The sequence below is a fragment of the Heliangelus exortis genome, chromosome 1 (assembly GCF_036169615.1).
Source record: "Heliangelus exortis chromosome 1, bHelExo1.hap1, whole genome shotgun sequence".
Taxonomy (NCBI): domain Eukaryota; kingdom Metazoa; phylum Chordata; class Aves; order Apodiformes; family Trochilidae; genus Heliangelus; species Heliangelus exortis.
The window spans coordinates 118017943-118035035 of NC_092422.1; the positions used below are offsets into that span (position 1 = coordinate 118017943).

The 17093-nt window shown below is 36.1% G+C and overlaps 1 protein-coding gene across 2 annotated transcripts in view; it reads right to left on the reverse strand.

The window, feature by feature from the left end:
• SPAG17 (sperm associated antigen 17) overlaps positions 1-17093 on the reverse strand; it is a 98660-nt gene that overhangs the window by 49258 nt on the left and 32309 nt on the right. For both annotated transcript variants that reach the window (XM_071761146.1, XM_071761139.1), the window contains exons 7-18: positions 16456-16631; positions 15230-15385; positions 14450-14528; positions 13995-14113; positions 13328-13465; positions 13137-13250; positions 11548-11698; positions 9749-9865; positions 7660-7724; positions 6875-6991; positions 5442-5596; positions 746-930 (exon numbers count right to left, since the gene is read on the reverse strand). In XM_071761146.1, the coding sequence (XP_071617247.1) occupies positions 746-930; positions 5442-5596; positions 6875-6991; positions 7660-7724; positions 9749-9865; positions 11548-11698; positions 13137-13250; positions 13328-13465; positions 13995-14113; positions 14450-14528; positions 15230-15385; positions 16456-16631 (1572 nt within the window). The remainder of the gene's footprint in view (positions 1-745; positions 931-5441; positions 5597-6874; positions 6992-7659; positions 7725-9748; positions 9866-11547; positions 11699-13136; positions 13251-13327; positions 13466-13994; positions 14114-14449; positions 14529-15229; positions 15386-16455; positions 16632-17093) is intronic.

Here is a 17093-nt window from a genome sequence, read left to right on the forward strand (position 1 = left end):
ATGATTTAGAAGTCATAATTACCCTTTTGGTTTCCAAACTGTAATCAGACGTGTTAATTGGGTTGAGGAATACATTCCTATTTCCATAAATGCTAATTGCTGGTACTAGGTGGTTTCAAAGTGCATGCTCAAAGGTGAACAAACCCCAGGCTCAATACCAACATATCATTGTTAATACCACCTAAGTACACAAATACACAACATGGACAAAGCTTCTCTTTTGTCAAAAGGGGTTTTCAGATTTTTCTGCCTGCTCAACATTTATGAACTGCATACAATTCTCACTACCCAAAATGCTGCTTGTAATTACAGATTGCTCTGCAGTCCAGTCAATTCCAGTTTCCAGTTTTAGCTTCTAGCCCACAGCTTTTGACTTCCAGCTTTCATCATGCCCTTTTAAAACAGGAATTTTCCTGAACTTTGTTGGAAACTTTAAATACTGCTTGTTTCTTCATATGTTCAGTCATGTAAACAGAAATTAATATCCTTAAAGTTACTCCATTAAACACAGCTACTGTAAATGTAAATTGACTTTAAAGGTGTCAGTTTTCAGAACAGATAATGATGCAGAATATTTAAATATGTGTACTTAACTCAAAACATGTTTATGTCTATTCAGATGACAAAACCAGGTTACCCCATGAAAAAATATATTTGGTTTTGCTCTGAGCAACTTTTGGTCTCACCCCTTAGCAGGAAAAAATGAATTGTCTAGGATAAAACAAAAAGATAAAAAGATACCTACTTTTGCCTTTCTCAAGGAAGCCATCTGTTTTGACATCAGATGCAGACAATTCAGAAGGTCCTTCTGCCATGGCTTTTTCCAGTTTAAGAGCTTCTATTTCCTTAGCCATCTTTGCTTCTTGGTATTTGACTTCTTCCTCTTTCACCCAGTCTTCAATTGAGTTGGCCACTAGCTCAAGATAGCTCCTGAAAAGCACAACATTTCTCTATTCACCATAATACAGTTTTCACTAATATGATTTCAGGTCAAAATCACCTGGCTTCTCAGTTTCTTATACAAATATTATTCAATAGCCTTTAGAGAAGGCTGGCATTTGAGAGGGTTTCTCTCAGTTTTTCCAGAAGCTGGTACTTTTGCCTGGCTGGTATTTGCTTAACATCTTATGCTTGTAATTTTGGTTATCCTTTTTGCAAAGAGATATTAGAAACTTGTCCTTCAAAGAACATCTGCTCCAACAGAAAAACCAAAGTCATGAAACACATTCAGTTTAGGAACCTTTCAGTCTCATTCTCCTCCTCAGTGTTTTAACACCAGGATAACTTATTTTCTTAGTTGGTCTTGATTGATAATGTCTTTTATAATATGCTTCATTTGTTTTTTCAGCAATTGAGGTGTCGTTCTATTTACTTTCTAGCTCTTCTTTATTGTTATGTCATCCAAATCCAGGTAAGAGAACTGGTGCACCATAGCCTGGTGTAAATTAAGAATATTCACAATTAACAAGTTGAAGTGAGTATTGGCTGACAGAGTGATCCAGAGTTCTCAGCTGGTATCTGTAGTTGTACTGTGTCATCTTAAAAAGGAGTCTGAAATGACTGCTAAATCAACTCATTGTGAACAACTGCTTCCACCTGCTTAGAATGAAGTCTTTAAGTCGTATATGCAGTTGCCAGTCAGCACTCATTTGGGGTGTTACCATAATTCTTTAAAGTGCTTCATGTGTGCAAAACTAAAAGGGGCTTTTAAAGACTGCATGAGATTCAGCTGGTGTGTCTTCACAATGTCTTGCAATTAAATTGTATTGACCCTCTGAGAGTTTTAAGGTTTTTTTTGCAGCACTACATTGTATGTCTAAGAGAATTAATATGTACGCTATCAACACAGACTGGAGATGTGTACACTTCATGTACAGCTTCAAGATACACAAGTGTCTCTCAGTTTCTGCAATGGAGGTAGAGCCTGCTTTGGGAAACTTGCACAGAGAAACAGTTGATAATACACTCATTAGGGACAAGGTGGCTCTGCTTCTATCTGAAGAAAAGTGTACAACCTATAAAAACAAAGGTGTTGAAAACAAAAGGCAAAACGAGGCTGGAACCTACAGCTGCCAGTACTAGAATAACTTGAAGATTAATTTCTGTTATTAAAAAAAGGGATTATTTGCATGGAAAATATTTTAGGGCAATGAAACAGTCATTCAAAGTAAAAAATACACATTCTATTAATATGTATTCTGATGTCACCACTGCCAATGTCTGACTCAGAATCATTTCTCAGAAAGTATTATTCTTTTCCAGTAACTTGTATAATGTGTTTACTATGAAGCAGTAAACAAGTGTCATTAAGATTAATTTTGAGCAAAAGAATAGTTTTGATAATGTCTGATTTCATTTGACTTCCTGATAGAGTGGCCATTTATCCTAATCAGAACTGAAATATTATATATATATGTGCATTCCTGCAGGTTCACGTGCCCATGCCTTCGAATCTCCTTAGTCAGTAGTATCCATTGGATTTCACAAGCAGCCTCCTGGTGCCAACAATTTGAACAGTACAATTCCTGAATTTTTGGATAATCTACATAAAAACGGGACCTGATATCCACAGAGAAGAAGCAAGAATAACTGGGATCTCTGTAAACAAAAGCTGCTGCAATGTAAGAAATCGAATTTCTCCTTTGCTTGAGACTTTGCTGTAACAGGATCCACAATAAACAACTGATTAGAAGGTAACATAAGTATTTTCTAGACAGCAACTACAAAACAACCCTACAAAGTGGGTCTGTGCTCCATAAGCTGTCACAATAAAGATGAAACAAGTAAATATGGGTAGAGGAGTTCTAACAGAGATAATCAAGCACAGCATCTGTTGTGTACTTGTAACTCTTCTGTGATGAAAGTGTGGTTCTACATATATCCCCAAAAATTAGAATTATAGTAATTTTAATAAAAGGAAAATCAATGCATTGTTACAAAATTAATCGGGAGCCATTAACTTCATACAAAGGTAAAACCCATTAATACTTAATTAATAATTAATAAGTAGCATTTGTGCCTGTTTCTGGCAACTCTGAAGGATCTGAAAGCTAATTGCAGGCAACTAACTGAAGCCCTCCAGGTATTTAAAGACTGTCTTCCACAAGTGTTATGTTGCTAAGAAACACAACACTTGCAAATATTTATGATACTTTGTCTGGAAATAAACCATCTTTAGCAAAAAGGTTGAATAAGGTCAGAAGATGTGCAGATTATTTTGCATAGAAAAGGCAAACCCAGTGAGAGGTGTCATAGACCATGACAGGGGGATTGTAACTAGGTGATCTTTAAGGCCTCTTTCAACTCTAACTGTTCTATGATCCTATAATAGATGCCACATAACAGAACCCAATGTGAGCACGCATTGCAGTGCCATTGAATATTTTAATGAAATGAAATTTTAATTTAACTTTTGAAGACAAAAGTCAAAACTTATTAGCCTTCATGTCAGTTTCTTTAGGAACTCCTATCTGCTTTGAAACAGTACCTGATGAAGCATCACTGAACAAAGATGGCATGGTCCAAGTACAAGTTACCTTTAATGTCTAAGCCCTTTTTCCATAGCATGCGTAGGCAGCATATAGCTATTTCATCCTCAATTGAATTATAATGCATCTATCAGAGAACATGCTTGATTCCTTCACTGGATGCAAAATTAGCAACTTTTATTTTGCAGGTATTATAAGCCCTTTCTATTTCTCAACTGGCCTTGAACTGACTCCTTCAAAGCCCTTTCAAGATGAATAGCCAAATTGTCTTAGCACCTCACAGATGAAGTGTTGCTGTTTCAAGTAGAAATGCTTCCTGAGGAGGTCTGGTTCCTCACAACCTGCTTCTACAGACAACATAACAAACACACACCATTGGGATGAAGTGTTATTCCATGTATATAACAACCAAGCAACGTGTTAGATGTACTAGGGTATGTAACTTTTCCAAAGGGACATGGCTCTCCTATGGGTCTCATGACAGATATGTCAACTCTGTGCAGACATCTTAGATACACCAGGCAGCTAAACTGGCCCTGGGTGTTTATGTTTAAGCAACTTGATTCAGGCCCTAATGCTCAGTGCCCCAGTTAAGAGTAGGAATAGCTGGCCAAGCAAACAGCTCTGGGCTTTAATAGAATTTCTTGTAACAGACTTTGAGACCACTGACCCTGAGGTCTCTGATTGCAAGACTTAAGTTTACTTGAACACACCATCTTTTACTGTCTTTTAGGGAAGATTTCAGCTGTTATATACATGTAAAAAAACTGATTGACCAGACATTTAGTGGATTTGCCTAACAACCACATAACAGACAGCATTCTCTCCAGAGAAGTGGAACTGGAACACCAGCAGTGTTTCTGCTGGTAAATTTCTGGCTCTGGTCCCAGTCCCTGCTAATCAAAACAGTCTCTCTTCATGGAAAACAATTTAAGTCCAGCTGACTAGAAAGCTGAGATGCACTCACACAGAGTTCCTTGACTGAGAGCAGAGATATGAAACAATAAAAAATGTCCTCAGGAAGGTACACCTTGCCTACTTAGCATTCAAACCTGTTCAAATATATAAGCAGCAACAAAAGTTTTCACTAACTGATTCCCATACTCTCATAAACGAGGTACTGTGCTTAGAAAGGGATGCTTGCAGACAAATTAGAGGGTGGCAATAATGTGCCTCAAAGTCTGTTTGGTAAATTAAATCTACTTAATTCCTAGAGCACCAGAATGACATGGCTAAAGATAGCTCAACTGCCCCCCTGTCTCATTGTAACTTCTTTACCTATCAGTACATAGACACATATTCTATTTTTTGTGAAGTATTTGAGTAGTTTTATTCACATCATCATCATTGATATTAATGCTTCAGTGCAAAAATGTATTCCAAAATTAATAGGTCCACTAGCAAAAGTTCCAATACTGGATACATTAACCCCTTTCATGCTTCTAATGGGATAATGACAATTAATTTGGAAGAATTAATTATTCCCGTGAAAAAAAATATTCTAGTATTAATAAAAGGCTTTTAGTTTTTCTTAAAAAAATTTCCCAGTGACACTTGTCCAATTTATGTATACATAGCTGAAAAAGCTGGCAAGTATATTTTAATAAAGAATTTTCTTTTTACCCTGCCTCACATGAAGTGTCCTTTACATAATTTCCTTGATGTGGATATCTCTAATATGACTCTGTGTGTGTGTGCGTGCATTATAACTAATTTTATGATTTGTGTCAAGGAGTCACACACAGTTGTAACATGGTTCTCCTCAATTGAGAAGCTTTGTCTCAACAGAATTCTTCTGATATAGCAATGTTTTCTACCCCCATGACTTGCTTCTTTCTCAGGAATGGGGTACATTGTAATGTCTTTTAATTTCAACGCTTTGCCCCAAGCACAGCCATTTGGGATCTAGTTAAAAGTGATTGTGAAAAAGACATGAAAGATAAAATCAATTACCTGAATCCAACATTAGAGTGCAATGCAATATTCCAAGTGTCTTGGCATAAACGATACTGATTCATAGGATTGTGAAGAACCATTAACATAGAGTTATCTTGAGTATCATAAAAGGTATCAATACACCTATAATCTTGGGATGCGGTATGAAGAACCTGCAAAGGAAAGAAATAGATATATCCCTCTGCAGACATTAACACATGAGCAGATGCTACACAGCACAGCTTTTAGAAAAAGAGGCTTCAGAAATTCATTCTCCTACAATATATATGCAAAGCATTTGGAGTCCAGCAATCTGAAGTGTTCAGGCAGGTGGAAATTAAAAATCTACCTCTATTCATATAAAGAAGAGGCAGTCACTATGCCCCACATTCTGAGACTGACTGTGAATGGAGACACGACCATAAAAGAAGAAATGTCATATACCAGGTAATGAGAAAACATATTTACTTTTTTAAGCTTAGTTAAGTTTACTTGGTATTTGGTCTAAAATACTATGATCTTTGAGATTTACTGTGTTCTACATTATTCCATTCTGTTCTGTACTGCCCTATAATTTTCAATGTTTACAATGTCTGCAGTCTGAAACTTATTTATAGTTATCATTTGAAGAAAGTCACCTTTCAAACTTTTAATTTTACAGAACTTTGCAACTAAAGTAAAACTGAAATAATTCTATACCAACAAATACTCTCTTTAAACATGAAAACCTTAATATCAGCTGCTGTAAAAATTATGTATTGATGTGACATGTAGTATAAGGAAGTATTATTACAAAAAGTTACCCTCTGCTGCAGTAAAATGTTATTTTCTGTTGCAATTATTTTCCTTAAGTATATTTTGACTAGATTCACTAGTTATTGACAGTTAAGTTAGTATAAGCTATTTATGCAGCATCAGAAGGAATTCTCTGTGTACTGAAATGTATGACCAGGTTCTAAAGTTGTGATACTTAAGTGGTACTGAAAAAGTCCCAGCAGGCTTTCCTTCACCCATCTATAGCACATGTCTGGACCAAATAAGGACTGCAGCATAAGAAGCTCAAGGCAACACAGGAACTAATAATCCACTCCTCCCAAGAGAATGTCAAACAACTTTAGCCATCTATGCTTCAACTTCTCTTCCACATTTGTTGCTTTGTCACTGCAAAATGAGTTTTAGTCTTTCACTTGCAAGATTTCTATAAATGAACTGTGTAGCCCTGAAAGGGTGAAGAACCATGACAACAAAAATTTTTATTTGCCGAAAACCATATGTTGCATAGGTATTTGAAAAGTATGCTTTCACACACATTGTGAATGAGTCCCACAACTGCCAGGAAGGACACCTTCCCTAATTAATTCTTTGTAATGTAATTCTTTGTAACGTAATTCTTTGTAAAGCATTCTGAGGGGTGACTATGTACAAGATTCACAGTACAAGTTCACAGATACCTGAAGAAGAACATGGGGTTCAAAATGCTCTGCCAAAGTCCAGTCTGTTAAACAACGCCTCTGTGTCTTTTTCATTGCTTCTAAGGTTGGTCCTAGGCCACAATTTTCCAGATTCACCTCAAAATACACCAAATCAAAATAATGAATATCAGCATTTCAGTGTCAGTTGTATTAAATAAACTGTCATCTTGTTGACTTAATAGACAGCATCCCATGTCACTTCACAGTTAATTCTATAATGCTGCACATCTGTAGACCCGTATGGCACTATTTAATAAAAAACACAATTATTCCCAAAGTTTTTTGGTCTTGGCTTTTATATGGCAAACTTAATCTAAATATTTTTATTATTAGGTTATATGTTTCTGAGTTCTGTAAGCAATTAAGAATATTTAAATGTCCTATGAAGTAATTTTAAAATTGCTTTATTTATCCAGGGCTGTAGAGCAGGCAGGTGTTTCTAAAGACGCCAAACTACACATTCTACTAGTGTGACACAGTCCAGCAATTTCTCTCAATCTCTAGTATTTCACTCTTGGCATCCAGTAAAATCAGCATTGGATTGTTATTAGTAGCTCCACCAAGACTCATCACCTTAGAACTCAAAGAAAGTAATTTCATTGTCTGTATGGAATTATTCATCATTCATCAAACACCACAGCAGCATTGCAAAGGAAATCTCAGTAACATGTCCTGGCACTGAACATATCTTCTGTTGTCTCACACTATAGAGCACAGCTTATTCCATACATAACACTTGCCATATCAGAAATAAAAAAATCCACCTCCTTGCTCAAAGCAGACTGAGCCAAACCATCTCCTCCATCTTCGCCATTTGTTTCTGTTTGTCCTGGAAATTGAAACCAGAATTTTAAGATGCATTCCAGAAACATCAGCCCTAAACACTAAGGTTGAAGTGACGCAATTTCCTGAGCATTCCTGATGAGACTGCCACCAAGCTGAAGCTTCTTTTTATGACAGTAGTCCAACAAATGCATGATCAGCTCTGCCACACTTGTATCCAAAAAGAGCATTTTAAAATCTGAGGACAACATATGCAAGACAGTTAATTAAAAAAAGAAATTAACTCTTTATGATTCACTTAGATCATTCTCTTTATCAGTCCTATGTTGGTTTTGCATGGCAAGATTAAAAATACTCTAAGTGTCCTCCTCAAGATTCACACATGACAAACCATTTTTCAATTATTTTTATATTTTCATGTATTTTTGAAAAATGCAAAATTTTAAGCTTGAAATTAATTTGATTTATAGAGTTCTACAAGCTACTGACAATATTACTTCTAATGATGATCTGACCACTCATTATTACAATGGGCACCTGATATGAATAGGAATTCTGGAGACTTGAACTTTTACATGCCCCTAATTTTATGAATAGTCCCCTTTTAACAGAATTCTTTATAAGCATAGTATAAGTATATATAAGTATAAGCGCAGATGTCACGAATATTTGATCAAAATGAACACATAAGAAACACATTCTTCCTTTCTGGAAGAAAATACTCTGGATAATATTTTTTCATAAGTGGCTCATAACCAGCTCAGCTCCCAGACACACATCTTAAGGCTCTGCTCTTTCAGGAAATAAGACCTGTTTACTAAGTGCCTTTAGAAGATTTAAGAAATCTGAAAGCATAAGTTTCCTCTTATTGGTATTCACTTTAGTGTTGCAGAAGTGATGAAGTGTTGGAGTCTATATTTGTAACTGCAATGTTTAGCATTGTGATTAGCATAAAGGGAAGATAAACTAACAACCAAAAAAGGTTCCCAAAATTTGGAAGGAGGCAGAAATACAGGATTCATTTTTGTCTAATCTGACCTTCTAAGGAAAGGATCCCATCTAAGCTGGTTGCTTAGACATCTATACTAGGAAAGCATGGGCAACATCATGAATCTAAAGGTAGAGAAGCTTAAACTGATATAATTTCTATTTTCCCCACATCCCATAAAAATAATATCTTGTTTTTAATGTTGCTTCTTGGCCAGCAGTGCTCCAACACTGTTCCAAGCCAACTTTTCATTGTGACAATCTGTAGAAGGAGAAGATCTAGAATTTGCAGACAATTTGCCCTGCATTGTCTACAGGAGTTCTCCATCTCTGGCCCTTCCATCTAAAATGTTCCCATTCTAATATGGGAATGGCTCAAATGTCACATAGTAAATGAAGTAAGAAATAGTATTTACAGGAAAAAGTACGCATGTATGCATATGTGATTAAAATATATAGCACACCTTTTTAATTTTCAACTTTTTATATCACTTTTTAGAGTCCTCATGTGTAAGCTACTGATCCTTCCCATTTCTTAATACTCATTCACTATTAATCATCTAATTAGCCTTATACATCACTTCTAATTTCACTGTGTTTGCTACTGACTTTGTGAAGACTCTGCTGCCATCAGAACTCACAAGAGCCTGTATTCAGAAAGATATTTAAGCATGTCTTCAGTATTTTATGTCTCTTTATTGATATTGTAAGCAATAAAAGTTTTCTAGTACATGCTAGTTTCTAAAGATATGATTTTAAAGAGTTGCTTAAATAAACTGTTAATGTTGAGACACAAAATGGCTAGCTTTTATCTTTATCTAGTCATTCTACATACTCAGTATACAATACAAAACTTGATTTGTACAAGTAACAGAAATCACAGCCCTGAATTAACAAATGATAAGGTAAAATAAACAATAGACTTAAATTCTTCAGAAGTAATGCAGATGTTTTAAGAGAGGTTTTAACCAGAGCCTCTTTGAGATTTCCCACTGAGCTTCTTCTCCATAAGGAAGAGTTAACTCAGCTGTCCTGCAAACCTGGCTGGATTATCCCAAGGGTTGTAACACAATTCAGAATCACCTCCAATCATAGATCCAGAGCTCTCCAGGAGACCAGAGTCACTCAGCCCAGTCAGTCTCAGGCTTTCAAAAGTAAACACTCTTAAGGCTCTTTCTACTTCAGCCCAACTCAGAAGTTCTATAAAAGAATTACAGTCATTTACTGAAAATGTCCTTAAAGCTCAGCAGAAGATAAATATAAGACTATGTTAGTGTATTGTTCTTGGCAACCCTGCAAAAGCCAACAACAATTTCCTTTGAGGTACTGGATCAACTTATGTGACCTAAATTTTACACTGTATCTGAAGTTTAACGCTTCCAAATTGCAAAATCGTATGCCTAACTATTAATCCATTTTCAATGAAGTGTTTCCTGCATGTGAATACCACTTGGTTCATTAACTTTATATAAATGATGATTATTTTAAAATACTGAGTAGACTTTATCAACCCAGTTAACATCTAGTTACTTTCAGATCACAAAAAGGCTTCCATTATCACATTTTTAAAAATTATCTGTAGCTTCTCAAATCAAGGATCTGTTGTTCTTTTTCTTAGATAAAATTGTACACATACTTTAAAGGGGACTATGCAAGGTGCAAATGCATAATAAATAAATAAATAAATAAATACTATTTATGACTGAATGCATTGGTGTCAACCGGTGTCAAACTGATTAAATTAAGTTAATCATGAAAAATGAATTTTAAGACAGGTAGCTCAGTACACAAATCATACAAAGAGTATTTTCAGTTTGAAATGTTCTCTCTTTATGGTAGTTAAACACCCAGGGATGTCATACATCTTAAAAAGAGTGTAGCTGTATACTATGGTCCAGTGAAGACCATCACATTTAATACCCATCAACTGTAATGTTACAGGAATACAGAATACCTTAATAGCTTAATGTCCAAAATGAACATACCAAGTACTAGAAACAATACAATGTGTGTAAATTAATCCAACACAAGGGATTTTAGGATTGAATAGCTGGGAAAGTATCCTTAAATCCTGTGTTTTATATGATGGTCTAAATGTAACCAAAGGGTTCTGAATGTTTATATTTCTTAGTAGTCTACAGTAAACTTTCAAAACTACCCAAGGGTATTCATGCAGCCTCTGGGATTGTTTCACAGTATATGTCATGGTGGTATGCATGCTCCAAGAAAAGGTAACTGCAGAAGTGATTACAGATGAAGAAGTGAATATATTCTTGGTTCAAAAAAATGACTATTATAGAAGCCATTTTATTGTTATCACCAACAGCTTACACAGAATACATTCTGAAAGACACTTGTTGTCTAATAAAAAAGATGTATGTGTTCCTTCACCAAAATGGGAAATGGTTGGTAAATAAAAATTAAGTTTATGCCAGTGTCTCCCAAAATGCATTACGCATACTAGGATCAAAATAGCAATCAGTGCAACTATTTTTCTTTCTCATATTTAGTAAGTGTATGTTTATGACTATAACTAATGAAGCCATTTCTCCTCATACTATAGTTAGTTACTACTGAGAAGAGACTGAGTCCTGCCTTGCTACAACTTATTTCAGGTAGAGAGTGATGAGGTTCCCTCTCATCTTTCTCTTCAAACTAAACAGCCCCAGTTCCCTCAGCTGCTCATCATAAGGTTTGTTTTCCAGACCCTTCACCATCTTTGTTGCTCTTCTTCGTCTTCAGACTCACTTCAGTACCTCAATGTCTTTCCCGTACTGAGGTGTCCAAAACTGAACACAGTACTCAAGGTGCAGCCTCATCAGTGCCAAGTACAGGGGGATAATGTCATCAGGGAGAATAAACAAGAAAGAAAATCAGTTTACCATCAGTGCAATAATGCATGAGCTCATGAACTCTGGCCAGGTGTTTAGTGTTGTTTTCAGTTGAAGGAAGGGTGGAATGGATAAGTTCTGTAAGAGGCAGTTTATCCATCATTTCACATTCAATCTCTTCTGGATTTAAGGTCTTCTGGCCCTGGAACGAAACACAAACTACCAGACTTACAGTACTTGCACACCAGTGGATTTATAATAATTATGTTTTAAAAAAGAAGTATTTTTATAGCAAAAGAGACAAGCATGTGTTCAAGTCAGCCAAACAAATTTGAGCATGTGCTCACTGTGTTACTGAATCATGGTGTCAGATATTTTAGGCAGAAAAAAAGAGATGCATAAGAGCATAACTGCCAGCATAAAACCAGACATCCATTATAAGATATTTGCCTGTGCTACCTAGACTTAGAAATTCTGGAATATAAAAATATGTGCTGATCTATTCAGAGGGGCAGCAGCTGCCTTCTACATATCTTTCACCTGGCTTGTGCTGCTTCTCATGGTAATGAAGTCTGTAAATTGATTCACCAGTCTGTGACAGCAAAATTTCTTTATATTTAAGGACTTATCTTTTGAGACTCATTAGTATCTTTCAGCTTTCTCTTTTCAGTATTACGAACTTACAGTACATTTTTCTTGGACTGTATTTTCCAAATCTTTTTCCTTCATCCACTCCTCAAATATTATGTTATATCCTCAATTTCCTCTGCAGCAAGTACATCATACACATCAAACACTTGCTCACTAAGACCATCTCTCTCAGTGATTACTCAATCCTGCCTTCTGCTTGAGTACCTCCAATGGATCAAGCTTCAATTTTCTCTGAGTACTATTTTAGTAAATGTCTGTCAAAGTATTCCACAGACAATTTGTAATTTGTGAAGCTGGGCAAATATATCGCAGCTGTGAAAGCTAGAGCTTTATTATCACTTGTTTTGCCTTCAGAGTATTTTCAAAGTTTAATGGTAAAACTACAGCACAGCTTTGGAAAATTTTGAGGAATTTGTATTGGTTTTTTGGTTCAGAAAGTCTGGGAACTGTTACTTTGAAATAATCCCAAACCGTGCATAGACCCTTTCTGCACGCATTGGAATTTCGTGATGTCTTGTGTATACCTTGTGCTTCCACTACTTAGCCAACCTGAACACACTTGTGTTCACTGACAAATGCTGTGCCTCTACATTAATCTAGTCTACATGCTAAATCATTACCCAGTTTGTAACTAATTTTCCACAGTTTTATCAATGCTCTATTACAGTAAATCAACATTTATGTAAAACCCATACCCAAATCTATGCCAATCTATGCCAAAAGCTAAACATTTTTATTAGATCTCATTCTCAAAAAGATCACAGAAATCAATACAATGGTCCATGCTTGTGCTGTGCTTCAATTTCAGTAGCAGGAACTCATTGCTTTTTAAGCACACTGAACACATCCATTAGTGTGTCTATCTCAGCAGGAAAATCTAAGCTACACTGGTCTGCTTTGTAAAAAGACCACTCAGTTCTTTCTAGTGCATTAAGTACATTCTGCCTGTGGACTTTACAACTGTTTATGTACAAGAGGTAGCACTGTACCTTCAGCAGATGCAACCGCTGGGCCAGGGTATCATGGTAGTTAAATAAGAGAGGGTACTCAGGGGAGACAGTCTTTTTTTCACTGTATTTAGGAGAAAAGTAGTCATATAGATCCTGTTAAAAAGAAAGATGTATTAAAACCCCAATAATCAGGTTTAGTCATCTGTTTAGGAAATGAAGAAAAAACAAACCTTTTTTTCACTTTCAGAAAGTGAGAGAGAAGGAAGGACAGAGGATATATGATCTGCAATGGTATGATGTAGCCCATCTGCCCGGGGCTCTGGTGCCACCAGACTGGGTGGTATGAGGTCTTCTTCACTTGCAACAACCTGGCAAACAGGATATATATTAGGTTTCATTACAATATGACTGCTGCTTAACATCACTAAAAATACCGAGCAAATCCTGGTATAGGCTAAACCACACATCCCCAGATTTTGCCAGGAAAGGTCTGCCTAGCACTGAGATACAAGACTTCTGTTAGGCTTGCCCTAAGACCTTTATACTGAGCAAAACAATAGAAGTTCAGTCTCCATTACATTGTTGCAGGGCATAACAACTTATTGACTTAACTGAGAAATTAGACCTTTTCCTTATTTGATTATACTGGACCTGTAGTACTGAAATAATAATTTTTGAATAACACTGCATATACAGGATAAGTGCACAAAATAAAAGAAAACCAAACAAGCCACTTTTGAGTTGCAATTCCTTAGTATTGAACCTCTTTGCTCAGTGCCTACATGCAAAGTCTCTTTTTTTTAAGTGAAATAGATGGATTTATTGATCACCAACCAATTCATTACACCAGATCTAAGCTGAATTAGCCACAGGAATTATAAAAGAGAATACTCCCACCTGTTCCAACATGCAGTTCAGCATTAAAGCTACAGAAAAGCATTCCTCAGGAATCTGACTCAGCAAGTCATTGTAATATCTCATATCCACAGAATGAGCCAAAAAAGTAGTTTCTTCCTCTGTAACAGGAGATAAAACATTGGGGTCTTCAGAAATGCCAATTTACGTTACCAACAATTTCCCTTAAGAAAGACTATCAAAGGCCTTTACTCTATAAATCTTAATCATGTCAGTGACTAGGAAGAGACAGAAAAAGTGATTTTCTGAAGAATTTATTTATCACCACTGCAGTTTCCAGAGACTTTTCACAGAGTATGCACCAAGAACTACTCTCGCAACATCAAATCTTATCTTCAGTTTACTATGCAATCAGTTTCAGGATTTATGCTCTCAGATGAATGATGGCATGAGAGACTGAACAACTGCAAACCAGAACTTTAATCCTTTAGACATACCCTCTGACAAAAGTATTGGCAGCATTTCATCTGCTTGCCCTTTGGCCTTTGAAGGTGTAATCCGTAACGCTTGTTGTACCTAGGGGAACAAAAATAAAGATAAACCTCTGAAATAATGCAACACCAAAGTGAGAATTGCACAGATAGATGGGAGAACTTTGATTTAATTTATCTCTGGTTACTCACCCTAGACTAGATGATAATCTTTTAAAGGCTGACATTATGGGAGGCAAATCCCACCTAATGCTGACTGGAATAAGATAGTAAGAATGTAGTTTTATGAATGCTTTAAATAAGCATTCAATAGTACTGCTACAGAGAGAGTAAGTCCATTTTTTCCCTTCCACTAGTACATGTCCTATAGATTTTGTCTACCATCAACAAAATAAAGAAATTGATCTTGCACTTATCTAATAATGTTTTTTGATAGTTCACAGATCTGAAAGAAGTCATACCAGCTCTGTGCAGGCATATTTATTTTTCAGACTCAAGAAGGTGTAATCAGGATGTATTTAAGGAATTTTTACACCTGTGATACTTTGTGCCTACATAAGCCTTCAAATTTTCCTGTTTCAGTTTCCCCAAAGCTCAGCTATTTTTTTTTCCGATTTTGAGTTTTAAAATCCTGAAGACAAAAAAAGCCCAATTTTATTCACAGAAAATTACACAAGGAGTGATGGTCCAAAGCAAATATTTGAGTGCAGAATTAAAGACGGGCAATGCTAAGCTATAACAAGTTATTCTCTACAAGAAGCATGGTAAAACACAAAGGATCCTTGCCTCAGTTACAGGTGGTTGTGTGGATTTGCTCCCTGATAATGCAGGCACATTAATAAATCTGGTGTTTTCCAAGTAGTTACTATGCTGTCTTCTCCAGTCCAGGCAGTCGTACATTAAATGAGCAATACTTTCAAACAGTGTAGTGCCAAATGCAAGCTATGATAGAAAACAAAGGATAAAGTTTGCATACAAAAGTGTCATGTAACCTGGCCACATGAATCATTAGCTTTCTAATCAGCAGATCTACAACTATTGAAAAAACTCCCAAAGTATTTTTTTCTCCACTAACTCAAAATGTTTATTATAGAGTTTATTAGGCTAAGAATTTAACGATAAGCAATGTTGTAAGTGGCAGCTCTACACATATTCACAATTGAGGCCTCCTTAGTGGATGCCTTAGAAACCACTGTGGATTTAGACAAACTCAGTTATGATCCCTTCAGGATCAAGGGTACTCTCTAGCTCACCAGATTGCTTACATATAGGATGTAATGTAGTATAAATGTTGGGAGCATGTAGTCTGTCCTTTAACCCTAATAAAACAGACCACAAATACAATAGGTTACATTACATCATGCTGCTTTAATTTGCTATAGTAGTTTATATTCATTTTACATTAACTTGCTATACTTGACAACCTAGGCTGAAAAAAAAATTTCTAATTGTTCACTGTCTCTTCCAGTGCCCAGTAACAGTCCTGATTCAGCATCTTATAATGAGTAATAATCTAGAGCCATGTTTTGGGATGGACAAAAAGAAGTGGTATTGGGTGTGCTAAAAGACCATCCTATATCAAAAAGCATTTTGCATTTGATATAATTTGTTCTCATGTGACTGTTGTCAGATACAGTATGTAGACCTGCTGCTATAAGGACAAATATATAATTTTTGTGTTATTTCATACTGACTCTCTATAATGAGATCCAAACCGGGTGTATATAAAGATGCTGAATAAATTTAGTACCTCAGACTGTTTTAAACCTCTGCCGCTGTGGTCTACAATATTAAGAAAATCCAGGTCAGGTATTTTAATCAAAGAACTCCTTGTAAATGCATGTTGAATAAACTTGTTGGATTCAAAGGACATAATTTTTGTTCAAGACAAATATACTACCTACTCTGGTTCTGTTTCATAGAACACTATGCTAAAATTCCTGTGATTTTTTAATTGGTGGTGTTACAACACCCAAAGTATGCCATGCATCGTGAAAGCAGAATCTACTGACCAGCATTTCTTTGTCAGACCAATCAGTGGGAAAGGCACTCTCCTTGACTAGGTGATGAAGGACAGCAACATCAAAGAGATCTGATCCACGCTTTCCACTGTTTAGAACTGGCTCCAGATATTTCCAAAATGTTTCCAGGTTTTTGATAACCTCATCTTCTTTTGCTTTCCCTGCTCCTACAACCAAAATTTATAAGCACTAGATAAATCATGGTACACTGTCTCCCTTTTACACTAAGCACAAATCATATACTAGTCTTCTACAAGCACTGTTAAAATAATCCCATCCTCAGAGCCTCAACAGAAAGCTGACACCCAACTTTGGGATTAATAAACTCCAGCAAGATAAAGCCTCAGTAAAACATGGTAGTTCTTGCAGAAAAAAAGAAAACACAAAACATCAAAACCACCCTTCCTCCCTTCCCCCCATCCCAAACTGGACAACAGCAGTGACTGCTTGAAACCTTGGAAATGCAAAAATCCAAGGCTGCACTTTTTCAGAGCTGCCAGCACAAGCCTTTGTGAACCATTTCTTCAAGTACAGGATAAGTAAGCTTTATTATCACAATTTTATTGGTGTGCAAATTGGGGCAAAAGGAGATTAAGGTACAGAAGGACCATGAATAGCAAGCATAGACG